At 30.8% G+C, this 13,761-nt stretch overlaps 2 protein-coding genes across 2 annotated transcripts; one reads left to right on the top strand and one right to left on the bottom strand.

Moving 5' to 3' along the window:
* Positions 1–1,066: 1,066 nt before the first annotated feature.
* Positions 1,067–4,096, bottom strand: TRIADDRAFT_60908 (uncharacterized protein; the record flags this gene model as incomplete). Its single annotated transcript, XM_002116816.1, has 5 exons — positions 1,067–1,359; positions 1,776–1,825; positions 1,971–2,358; positions 2,543–2,890; positions 3,850–4,096. 5 exons carry the CDS (start codon positions 4,094–4,096, stop codon positions 1,067–1,069), a joined length of 1,326 nt encoding a protein of 441 aa, XP_002116852.1.
* A 9,236-nt stretch (positions 4,097–13,332) lies between these two features.
* Positions 13,333–13,761, top strand: TRIADDRAFT_31603 (uncharacterized protein; the record flags this gene model as incomplete). The annotated part of the gene is made up of 1 exon (XM_002116863.1): positions 13,333–13,761. A coding segment is annotated over one exon (429 nt), but the record flags the coding sequence as incomplete, so codon positions are not given.

Genomic DNA, 13,761 nt, shown 5'->3' with positions numbered 1-13,761 from the left:
TTGCTGAAGAAAAAATATAACTTAAAATCAGAGGACACCTTCGCTATCAATTGTATATATATATAACTAGCCTAATTTCGCAAAATACGACTTGATTCATTAACAGTGTCAATGGCAGTTACTTTTTAAGGTGAATTTGATGAATACTTAGTATAACCTAGTTTTCTCTTAAAGTTTGAGTGATTTTTAAGGTGTTGGAATATGCGGTACGATTTTGAAGTTTAAAGCCTATATTTTTCAGATATTGACCGCGGAACGTTGAATTTCACTTTACTAGGTGTCAGTAAGTACGGTAATTTATCGATCGGCTTAATCTGTCATTTATTAGAAATTGATATAAAAAATTGCCAATATTTGTTCCATATTACATAGTTAATTTAGCCAATAGCAACTAACTGCTTCTAAAATTGGTCATTGTAGATGATATCAAACTTTCATATCCATATCGAATGTAGTCACTGCGTCCTGTGAATCTAATCAGATAATTAAGAATATTAGTTAAAGAGTATCAGAAGCCTTCGAAAGTGATAGAAAAGACTTCTTTCACTAACATTATGTCTGAACAATGTTGACTTATATAGCTAATTATCTAGAAGATAACAGCCTATTGATGTTCTTGAATTTTAATTATCAAATGCCAAACGCGATACATTCCATGCATATGGTTACGAAAATGTCTGCAACTTTTATTGAATAGATTTGCTTCATCTTAGGTTATCTATACGTTCAGAAAGGAAATTGATCTTATCGCTTAAGCTGAGGTTTTATTTTGTTTTACCAAAGTATGAAGAGAAAATTTACTGTAGTTTGTAAATGTACATATATTACATCATAATAACAATTTTCAACATGTATCTTCGTAAGTTAATAATTTATGAGTTTATAAAAGTATCGACGCTATAATCAGTATGATTTCTAATGACTCGAAATTATATGGCACAGCGATATTGCCAATGACTTAGACTATAGTGGCTTTAAAATCGTCAAAAGATTGGTTTACGCTGGCTGAAATATGCTGGCCTAAATTAGTATCCGAACAACACGGGAATTAAAATAGGCCTCATTATTATTCGTCAGCATTCTTGCTCGGCTCTTTCGATTGTAATTTCTGATATTCATGACCTTTGCGGCCAAGAGGACAAATACAATACACTACAGAAATTGATAAAAAGGCAGCAATAAGAGCTGCGCCAATAGCGATAAGTCCAATAATAGTAAGAAATTCATTTGATTCCATTCTATTAGCTGCTGTAGAATTCGTTGGAGTTGGTAAAATAAAGATTTCTTTTTTACTGGAGAACCAATGTAAGTACATTGATAGAACACTTGTAGCTGCAGCAGAACGACGACTATAACAGGCTTAAAAGCAATAAAACAGTAAATGATTTAAAACTACTACAGTCTCAGAAAATGACTATTACTGTTACGAATTATAAATTACGAAGCTGCTAATGCAAAGAAACTTCGAAGTGAGGAACAGTTATGGTAAGAAATCAAGATACAGTTTTATTCATCAGATATTATGCTGCTAAGATTGCATGATGATATTGCACGATTGTCGTTACTTAAATCTATTTTAGTACTTACTAACGATTTCCATTACGGTATCAACTACAAGATATATCTATATATATATAATTTGATCCAAATGCAAAAAATTGATTGGATTGTGTTAAGATATTGGAGCAGTCTAGCTAAAGAAAACTATCGAATCGTAAAATATACGTATAACTACCATTTTCTCCAATACAAATAGGCTAAAACGTTAAGCTTACCTTTATCTATCCCACCTATAGGATGGTCTGATGATGTAACGAGTGTATTTCTACCAATTAATGAACGAATTTAAAAGTTAAATAATATAACTAAATTGAGAAGCAGCTACATAATCTGACCGATATTTCTGATTATTTTCTGTGTCACATGCAATATGAATTTAATTTCTTAACTAATTGAGCAATACTACTTACTGTGGAAGTAATTCAGAACCTAAACTGCTAAAAATGCTATGACTTGACTTAAGACATCCTGTATTGCTTTGCCAATGTAGAATGGCTGATAGAAACTGAGCATCAACAAACTTTTGAAAGCCAGCAGGACCGCCACATATGTAAATTTGTGCTAAGAATAGTTCCCAAGATTGCATCTTGTTAAGTGCATTATTGAGGTTAGTATACATTTGACGATAAATTCGGCTGCATAACGCAGCTTTTACATTTTCTATTCCTCCTAATTTTTGGGCAAGCACGTTCATTTTGTTCGTACAATTCAACTTTTGACCAACAAATATGGCGAATAACTGATGAATGATATCAAAGTTCCTCGCATGATAGTTTGTAATACCTTTCCAGCAGATATCTAGACAAAAATAAAAATCTAAAAATTACCTGGACGGCAACTTAGTTATGCACTTCAATATCTTGTTATAATCATCATCTTATATCAATAGCATTAAACGGATCAATTTACGCTATCCTCTTGTTAAAACTACTTATAAATCTACTCGAACTGAGACAGTAACAGGTTTCCTTAAGTTATTTACCGCTAAATGTACACGCAGGTTGGTGACGCTTTCTCGTGCCGATTATGTCCATTAGGCACATATCGGAAATATTAGCAAATTTAACGCCGGCCGTTGAATCCTTATCTAAGGCACCGGAGTGTACATTCGAAAGTCTTAGACTAATCAACTGATTCGGGATTGGATGCGGAGTATGGACCATTTTAAATAAATCATACTGCTTGGAAGAACTACTATTGACCAAGACTGCCTCTATATGAATTAGCAACACGCTACAGTTTTCGAAAATTTGCTTTACTTGATTAGCTTGCTGAGTACTTAATGGGGATAAACCTTTGTCAATATTCTCAACCGTTGCTCCTAAATATTCTTTATTAAGAAATAAATATTAAATGTTTTAAGCTATTCCAAGTCAGTTTTAGAATTAGAAACTAAAGTTTACTTCATTTTCAACTTGTAAATGTAATTTTGGTAGGATATATAACTGATAATTAATAAAATATTAGCTTCTTTATCTTGATATGAGATAAAAGAATGAATTTATTTACTGATTTTGGTATCATCACCAAGCTATAATTGGTTACTAGCTGACGCGAATTAATTTTATTAAATTTAATATTTTACATAAGTTACGTAAGATTTGAAAACGCTTAGATAAAATCAAATTAAAATTAGATTTCAAATATTTACAAACAATTTTGAACATTGCTACTGCTTGCTATAAAAGTGCGGGTCACTTGACCCTAATCTTAGACACTCCAAAGGCTCTAATGAATATTTTCAATACGTTAGGGTAAAGTTTGTTGCGCAAGTAATTCTTTTTCATTTCAATTTTAGCTAGCTTTCTTCATTAATCTTCAATTGAGTCTTTCTAGTAAGTCAAAGGCCAATATTACTAACACTAGATTTAAAAGGCATTAATTGCAATACTTGATACCATCATTCCTTGATTTTTTACATTAGGATTAATTCTAGATCAATGAGATGTGATGTAAACTAGTGCAACTTATTTTTTACAAAAGACTCAAGGGTAGATTTTCAGTTATCTATAATGGATTGTGATTACGGTTCAGAATATTCGAAGTTATTCAACGTCAATATTAAAGAACTTGGATAGTAAATGCTCTATTATAGGTAGTTTTGCAGCGGTTTTATGAAATAAACTATTTCTTAGCTACAGGCTAGAGTAGCTGTTCGATTTCCATCTCTAATTTGCATGATACAGGTATACGTGTATTTTTATTCGTTATTTCGAATTTAATTAGTCATTTTTTCTTTAAGGAAAGCTCTACACAATTCTGTAGTGAAACCGTAGCACAATGACTTACCCTTAGCTTTCAGTAGTCCAATATATCCGTCTACAGTTATTTCCTTGAAATTTCTTTTATAGAACTGGAGTAGACTTTCTAAACCATTAATCATAAGATCGTAAGTTGAGGAAATATGATGGGGAAGTTTATTGTCTATTAGAGCGAGTGAGGAACATTCATGAAATAGACCAATAACCAGAATTAGTGTAGTCAAAATAGCTTTCATTCTAGTTTCGGAAATATTTTCTCTTTTCTTATAGTTCATAGTCTACTGAACTGAATAAACAGGTAACGCAGTTTATTATACAAGTAGTGTTAATCTAATGTTAAAGAGTTATATACATCGAAATATCGTACGTAGAAGAAGTGATTAAAGCATAGCAGCTGTAAGTCGAATGTAGAAGCTATAAATCTTAAACGCAATTACTATGCAATATCCCTATAGGAAAATGAGCGTTGAATAAGGTAACGGGCGCACATTCTACTTCCCTTGAATTAATTATTTTCATGAGAAGAAATCGGTTCATTGGAAGAGTAATTATCATTCAGAAACCATTAATTTGCCTATAAAGATGACCTTAAATATATCGGTCTCTATAATTTTATAGTACTTGATTGCTAAGGGGAAAGATCTTCTGATAGACTGACTGGGAATAACTACATTTTCGAATGTTAGAGTTTAGAATGATAACTAATTTATTTTCGTCTTATCCAATTAGTAGAAAAGTCGTAAATATATATTTATGTTAAAATAAATGATGCTATGAGACACGGTATTAATTAAATCGGAACGTTTTCAAATAAAGAAAAATAGAATAATTTAGATTGCTTATGCGATACCTTTCTTAGGTATATTAATTAAATCAGTAGAAGTATCGTATTTAAACCAAGACTAAAAGTAATTATTTACTGCTAAAAGTGGAATAAAAGGTAGTCATGGTATCCTATCTCTTATAAATTCACATACAAGACCAGCTTTATAACTTGATTCTTACTATTAAATATCATAACCGAAATCAGTATAACTTTATACAGATTGGTAAAGATGTACACAGCAAGCAAGTAAACAGACATTAATTTTACAGTCTGAACTAGCTAATATCACAACATATGATATCGTTCGGAAGTAAGATTACTATATAATTGTTGCCCAGCGACTATAAAAAGTTTATCTTAATGTAATAACAGTGATTAGCGGGTTTAAATCAAATACAATTTACGAAAACATTTACTTACATGAGTATCCCAGTGCAAATACCGTCTGTTCATTGACTTTAAAGAGGAAAATTTTTCGTTCCGTCAATCAAAGTGCTTAGAATAAATTTAAAAACTGTAGAATTTTGCACCAGAAAAATTCGTACTAGAGCAGATACGTCGGCTTGCATCAGAGAGATGTCGTGCAGTACAGATTCTAGATATAGTTAACATAGTGATGAATTTAGGATAGAAAATTCCATTAGTATATCTATATTTTAATTTCTATAATCTATCGATACAGTAGATATCGCTAAATTGCCCTGAAAAATCCATAATTAATCGATTATCTAAGTTTATCTTTAATAAAATTCTAAACTACAGTACAAAAAGCGAAGAATAAATTTAATTTTCGTTCTGTAAAGGAATTAATGCTACCTAAATTCGTACAACTATTCTTGGAGATAACCTCTGAATAACCTCTGAATAAATATTCTTTAGTTAAAGGTCGTAAGTTTACTTAAGGCAATGACATTAATTCATCTTCAGAAACATAAATCATGAAGTAAGGATGCAATAAGTATGGTCTTTAGCTTGACTCAAACACGACTCCAACGGCGAAATTGCTAGAATAGGTTGCTTAATCTTGATGGATTGCCGTTTTCGTGGTTGTAAGATTGGCCACGGTTACATCATACAATTGAAAAGTAATCCCAAGAGGCCGCCATAGTTTTACGTTCAAATCATCTTCTTCATTATTTTCCTCTCTTTTATTGGCCTAAGTAACAAACGGGTAGTTTTTATGTACTTTATTGAGCCGCTCATTTGCATATCATACAATGCAATTAAATTATTCTGTACGTGTATAAAACAGTATGAAGAAAGGATGATTAATTTTTGGCAGTTACGTATAACAGTTTTATAAGCGTTTAATCTTACAGTTCGAATTATTGTACGTTATTTCAAAGTAGCATAATTTTATATTATGCTACTTTCACTAGTTTGAACTTTAAGCGAAATAGATGCATTTTTATACCCACTACATGTATTCCTTTACAAAAATTTAGCCATTACCATAATGTTAAAAAATATGCATCGTAAATTCTACGAATTCTATTAAAATTCTGCTAGAAAACAACTAATCGCCCACTTTCACAGATCCTTCTTCTCTCCCTCAATAATCAAGTTACAGTCTAGGCCAAGATCGCTATTATCAGTGTACTCGTACACTTGCCTTACAGTAGCATATATGTTACGGCCATTCCTAAGAATGATTTTGTCCTTAAAGATTGGTCACGGCCAATGCTACAACTGCAATCATTCCTATGATTCATCCGTAGACTCAATAATTTATCATAATATTTAAATTTTTGGGTGTGGCGAAGCTGCGGAGCGTTTTGGTAAACCTGTTGAATAGGAGTTAAAATTACAGTCGTACTCGCACATTATAGTAAACGGTGTTTACGTTCCGTGAACTTAATCTTAAGATCAATAGCCTTATTTATTGCAGGAATATGTTGTAATCTGTAAATATATTTCGTCTATTTAGCACTTAGATTGAACCATTTAAGTGAATCCTCGCAGATTTATTCGTAGTCAATACATTCTTTGTCAGGATATTTCATATTAACCTTAAAGATTTAGATAAAGTAGTAACAATTATTTTTCCTACAATTAAATTTAAACTTTTGATGATAAACTTTAATGTAGATTGCACCAGTCAAGTCAACTAAAGAATTTCAATATGCTCTATCTGACGTATGATCTGGCAATAAAATTTCAAGACTTTGACTCACTACTAGTCCTCCGCTTCATTTGTGTATTTATTCATATTCCCTGCGGAATACCACAACAGCGACACGTGCACAGCTAATAGACCAGTTATACGAATGGTTAACAACCTATTGACATGATGTTTTTCATGGCCTTGTGCTGATGAGGCTACACGAGAAGCCAGTTAATTTCTGCAAAGACAATATCGGTTGTAATTTCTTAAATAAAATCAGCATCAAGCTTTATAATGACAATTTATCTATCGAATACGTCACATTGTACAGTTTTTTTCTGTTAATATCTTGAACATCGAACATTTAATAATCTGATTGGCCAAGAATAAGTTTTTCATCACTTCTTACTAATTTAAGAATAAGCAAGTGTAGCCAATTTTTAATTATCAAAATTAGCTATATTGGCAATGTTAACTTCATCAATGATACTGAATATTTTTTACCGGTTTAATAATTATTACATTTTTTATCGTCCTAAAAGTGCAGTAGTTGAAACATATCGTATAAAAGGATACTGATATTGAATCAGATTCAATTTTATAGTTCAAATCAGTAATACTAAATACATCGTATTATCTACGATGCTACGCTATATTTATTAAATTATACATTTAATACGATATATTTCTATATATAGCATTAACACATTTATTAATTATTTATAGTATTATACAAATGTGATATTTTGCACTTATTAATTCTAAGTGTTAATCATGGATTGTGCTGCGTGCACTAGTGAATCTACTGTTACACAAACTTGCGATCACATTGCTTTATAAGTGTGAACGGCCCAGGTATATAAGCCACAATTCTTTTAATACAAAGAGAGAGTTAAAGTTAGTAGTTAGTTTTACAATAACTTCAACTTCGTGTTCAAATCCTTGTCTCCACACTAATTGAGAGTAGCACGAGCTTTCAATACGGTTGTTAGCATTAACTCTACATAGTAATATGCAACACATCGCACCTACTGATTGATCTTATCATGATATGCTCATTTGATTATTACTCTTTAGCAATCTCAGTGTTAGCGTTAAAGTGACTTAACGTTACTTCTCTATAAATGTATTTATCAATTCAACTGCAAGACTGTTCAGATTTCTGTGAAGGCTTTGGCTAAAGTTTCTAAAGAGACCGTAGGGAGAATCCTGATAGTGATTTTCCATGATATTCAACGTTAATGTTGTCATTCTGTTGCAGATAGTACATGAATCATATGGTGTTTGGTTAGTGCCAATTTCATAACTATTTAAATGTAAAGGATTACAGTTAGAAAATATATGCGTTTACGAGCAACAAGTTTAAACTTCCAATTCAAGCAAATTAGACTTATAATGAAGGGATACAGTATAGTCTAATAAATGCCAGTTGCAAAGTACCTTACAGTAAGAAGATTTCAAGTTCCTGGCTCAGGAATTTCATCTAGTAGCACTTTCATTATAATTAATAAACTTATAACAGAAGTATTCATGAGCCATTTACTGTATCTATGAAACCCTGAATAATTACTGGAATATTTTAGCCAATACGGCTAAAGCGAATTGTATAATATACTGTTGTAGTGAATATGTTCTTAATCTCGATAGCTTCACAATTTGGAAACTTAAAATTTGAGCCATCAAAGTATATCGATTTATCATAACAGCAATTATCTAATATTACTTTATTAAGCATAGCAACTATTCTACGTCATAGTGCTTTACTTTAAATAGCCAGTACATTTTATAAAAACATGTTATTACCTAAATCAGTTAAAATTTCTAGATGATAGTTGCTGAAATTACCGAACCTGTACACGGTATTTACGGTAAAAAGGGTGCGAAATATAATTTATGTCTAGTACCGGAATAATAATGAACGCTTTAACTGCAGCATGTTGATAAAGTTTCTAATGTTTGGTAAAAAATATCAAAATCAAATATTAATATTTCGTATACAATGCAAGAAACTTTGAAAATCTTGAGATTGTAATAGGCTCGTAAAAAGAATATAATTAGCACTCATAAGCATTCCTATTCATATGACCGAATATTTGTCTAGATTATTAAACACAAGCATGTCAGTTCAGTTGAGATTAGACTAGAATAAATAAAATTTAATTAATAGTCAGTAAGCGCTTTTAGTAGATAAATAAGTAGAAATAAAGCTGTCTTCAGACGACTATCAGATATCTGGAGAGCTTCACAAATGCGTAACAACCATTTCAAGATCACGAAAGCCATGATGGAGGAAGGTACCTTCTAATCAAGTATAAAACTAGCTGTAAAGATCTCATCTAATTGTAGCAGTAGTTTTTAATTTTTTTCCGTAACTTACAATGAAATTTATCTTACCGATTATCATCAACTGTGAAATTTAGCTAATAAATATTACGCTGATTCGTAGATACAAACTGTGTATTGCTTAAATGTGATCAATGGAATATAAAATCATAATTTTCGCTTAACATATTAAAGATGCTTGATAAGATAGTTCGAAGTTAAAAATATTTTAATGGGTACATCAATAGACTAGAACGATTTTATAGATCTAAAACACATACTTTTCGTATGCAACATTTCTACTAGCAAATTTCGATCTTGTATAAACCAATGATCATTTCGTATATAATCCATATGTTTCAGCTTTGCCTTTTGCAAGATGGTCGGTTATATATCTGGGTTGATTATGCCCAAATAGGAAATTTTCAGATTTTGGGACTAGATTATACCATTTAGTATTTAAAATTTTTAAGGGTGTTCAGTATAATATTATTTAGCAATGCAAATTATATGTAGTAAAGGACTAAAAGTAGAGCCCTTTATAGCTTTTAGTATGTAACTAGTATTATTTTACTTTAGAAAATACCTAGAAAGTGATAGTGTCTTTAAGTTTTACCCTGCCAAATCATCATGTCGCCATCTCTTCTTCTTCATTATTTTACAAGGTATTATATATACATTACTATAGAAATAGCCCTAGAGCAATTGCCTAATCTAAAGAAAGGACGTTTGATCGTCTATTCAAATTGTAAAGGAATTTGACTTAGTAACAAAACCCTATCCTTAGAGAAAAGGGATTTATAACATGACAGTAAAGTACTGTAATGTAGTCTATAATCGTACAGTTAGCGTACAGTCTGTCGCTAAAACATCAACTGTCAATACTCAGCGATACTAATGTCTGAAAAGTAGTCGTAATAGTCATTTACAATTTTTTGATAAGCGATATAGCAATTACTGTGATCTTTATAAAATCCGGATTTTTTTTCGGATTCCGGAACCGATCGGATTTATGTCCGATATAATTTTCATGTTTTAATTTTTGGATTTCTGTTCATGGAAAATATCATAAGAGTTTATTTTTGAAATTTGAACTATTTGTTATGAATTTGAAACTTTGGAATTTTATGACGTGACATGAAAGGGTAAATGAAAGTCACATTAGGAAAATTTAGTGAGGAAAACAGAAAATAAGGTGGAAGTTGGCAGAGGTTGTGAATTGTTAAGTAGTTAGAATGTTATTTTTATGACTAAATCTTGATATTTAAAGGTTAATTTTTAGACTTTTATAGTGCATTAATGATAGAAATTATGTTAGAAGTGAAGTTTGATGTATTTTCATAGTTAACTTGTTGGTTCTATAGTGTTTTGTAAGGGAATCGTAGTGTAAATTGTGTCTGAACTTTGAAAGATTTTGGTTTTCTTAAATGGTGCAAAGTAGTTTTCTAAAACGGATCTTAAGAGCGATTGGTTAGCAAATGTTTAGTTTTTAAATACCTCTGACGGCTCTACGAAGCCTATAAATGATAGTGCAATTAGAAAATTTAGAGAGAGAGTAGAAGAAAATTTTATTTGAAGAACTTGTTGAATTTAAAAGGCCTTCGGGGACGAATTGTCGTAAGTTAAAACGTTCTTCTTTTTGAAATGTTGTTTGGTCGTCGACAGTTTTTAAGTCTGTGACTTATTTTATTAATACTTAAAGCTAAGTATTTGTGCGGTTGTTCGGTTTATACTTCTCTCCATTTTTGTTTTGTAATAAATTGTTGTTCGATTATTTCCCCAAATTTTATTTTGTGTGAAAGTTACGTTACGTCGACCGGAGTGCAACGAAAGTAGAATCAAAGTTTGTTAAAGTTTTGTAGCTTGATCTCTACATATTTCATTTCATTACATATAGCTAAGTCATCAAAACATATTTCAATTCTTAGAATGATATACTGTATTGCTTCTGAGTTCTAAGAAAATGTTCATGAATATGTATTACGTATACCTCATAGCACCGATAAATGACATCATTAAATCCAATAAATTCTAAGAACTTTTGACGCTGATCTTCAATTCTTGGAATTTAACATTTAATAATTCTCATACTACAACGTAAGATTACCAGTAAATTTCATCAATATAAACGGTTTTGTTAGCAGTCGAGGTAATTTAACTAGACTTGTAACAACCCTCCAGGAGCTGATTTGTTAATAAACCTAAACTTTTCGCTAGAATTTGTTAAACGTTCATATTGCACCACCTTAAGCAACAACTATGCCATTTTGGTAAAAAAAGATCACTTGCGTAACTGGTTAAAGTAGATACATTTAGATTATTACAAATACTGTTTAAGATCGTGCCTCAATGCTAGCAAATTATTATAATGAGATAGTCACTTCAATTTCTATCTCACGTAATAGCCTATGTTTACCAGCAAATATGTTCAGAATTACTTTGAAAATTTTTATTTGTACATATGCTTTATCAAATCATATATTATCCATTAACAATGGCAGAATATTGCTATGTGTACATAATGCGTTTGTTGAGAGTAGATTGATTTAGTATGATTCAAACTGAGAGTATGAAGCCTTTGATCAATCATCAACGTATTGCCCATAAATTTACTATTAGCATGAGTGGTTTAGAGTAAGCCTGTTGACTTATTATACCTTCTGTGCGCGAAGTAAACATGATCTACGTCATATCTGAAAATCATCAGATACTGCTGATTCGAACAGAAGATAGACAAGAGGACTCGTTTATCTAATAAGATATAATAAATCGCCTGAAAATTAATGCATATGCAAGATTTATCTGGATATGAACCTCTGTAATACCTTAAGTTTTTTCTCATAAATATATATTTGTTATTTGCCAGTGAAATGAACGATAACTTTATAACGCGGAAGACTATGTAGGAATTTACATTAGTTTGTAAATAAATGGATAATAGAAATTTTCCCATTTCCTTTACATTAAAGAAATGACCAATTATTACACCAATCTTATTCTCTTAAAACATGAAATCGGTATGCAATAGTAATTATTTAACAGCAAACAGAGATAATTTATGCAAAATAAAATATGTGTCAAAAATTCATATCTAGGCTAGAGATTATAAAAGTGCCGGTATATAATTATATAATCAAATCTTCATTCAACATTTTCTAAACTGACCAAGTCACGTAAAGAGCGAAATATTTGGTAGCCTTCTGAAATTGGATAGAGAGCATTACTTAAGTCGGTAGAAATTTTCACAGCAATCATGAAAACTTGTACTTGTCTAAATGTCATCATATTGGCAGCAGCATTATTGGTGCGAAAGAAATTTCTAAGTTTACAAAATAAAATACTTAAAGTTTTTAAGCAGCCAGTGATGATACGTGTCATTAGCTCATAGAGAAGTCACTTGAGCACTCAAGAGACTGATTTTTTAGATATTTCAAAGGGTTTATTAGTGAACATTCATTACTTTAACTTGTAACATGTCATGAATTAGTATCATTTAAATTTTTAAATAATATTGGAGAAATTTGTATTGTAAAACTTTTAAAATTTAGTATTGAGATACAATATGGTCAAAGATACCTAAAACTCTTAAAAATCATAGCTTGTTGAAAAATAGCAATGCCAAATTTATCTGTCGATATTTTACTAGACTCCAACAGAGTTTTTAGAGACTTTATGAAATCAATAGCACTTATCTTTTTAAAGATTTTAAGCGATAATTTGATTTTATGTAGCAGGAAGCCTAATTAGTCCAATATAAAAATTCCACCAAAGTCTTTTTTGCATCTGCAGTAGCATTATAATGGCATAAAATTAATCTTTTAAGGCATAAATATCCCAAAATAACCCTACAACTAGATCCTTATTTAAACTGATCTAAAGCATAAAATATTATTGGTTATTGACTATCAAGAATTCATAGGTATATATTAATTTTTTTCACCTAGGCGACATTTCCAATCATATCGGCACGTATTAACTCACGAATTACACGAGGTGAGTTAATTCTTGAATAAATATAACCATGATAGCCATGCAGTATGAAATATTCTTAATTTATGCCTTAAATACAGTTAGTAGTTAAAGTAAAACTAATCTTAAGTGTTAGTGTATTTGTATTTTCTAACCTTTGACTTAAATGTAATCCATATAAATTTCCAATCTCTCAATAATTTTTAAAATTAGATTTAGTCAGATTTAATTTTCAATTGCTAGATTAATACAATGATTTCTTCATTTTTAAAAATTTAGATACAAATTCTTGCTCAAAAATTTATACGAAATTTTCCGCCAATATCACCTCTCCAAACTATCCAAATGCATATCCAGAATCAGTAAGATGCTGTTCAAGAATCATCCTAAATGACACCAAAGTAATCTTTTTGTGGTTCAATTCCTTTAATATTGAATATGAAAGTTCATGTTCGTACGATTATATATTTGTTTTACCTGGAAAAGCTGCTAATCAAGAGTGCAATGATGCCATAGTTAGCGCTTCGACTCCACCGCAATGTGGAAAAACATTACCCAAACCATTCTCTATACAGAGCAATGTCGTTTTGATTTATTTTCGTAGTGATGATGTTCGTGATGGTAGCAACGGTTATCAGTTAGGTTACGAAGGAGGTAGGTTCATTCCGAATACTTTTGTAGTTTCCAATTTTGATAATCTTCTCATAAAATATTATTAA

The sequence above is a fragment of the Trichoplax adhaerens genome, genomic scaffold, assembly GCF_000150275.1.
Source record: "Trichoplax adhaerens TRIADscaffold_18 genomic scaffold, whole genome shotgun sequence".
NCBI classification, from domain to species: Eukaryota; Metazoa; Placozoa; class Uniplacotomia; order Trichoplacea; family Trichoplacidae; genus Trichoplax; species Trichoplax adhaerens.
The sequence above is the reverse complement of the archived record's forward strand: the minus strand, read 5'-3'. Positions and strand labels throughout refer to the sequence as shown.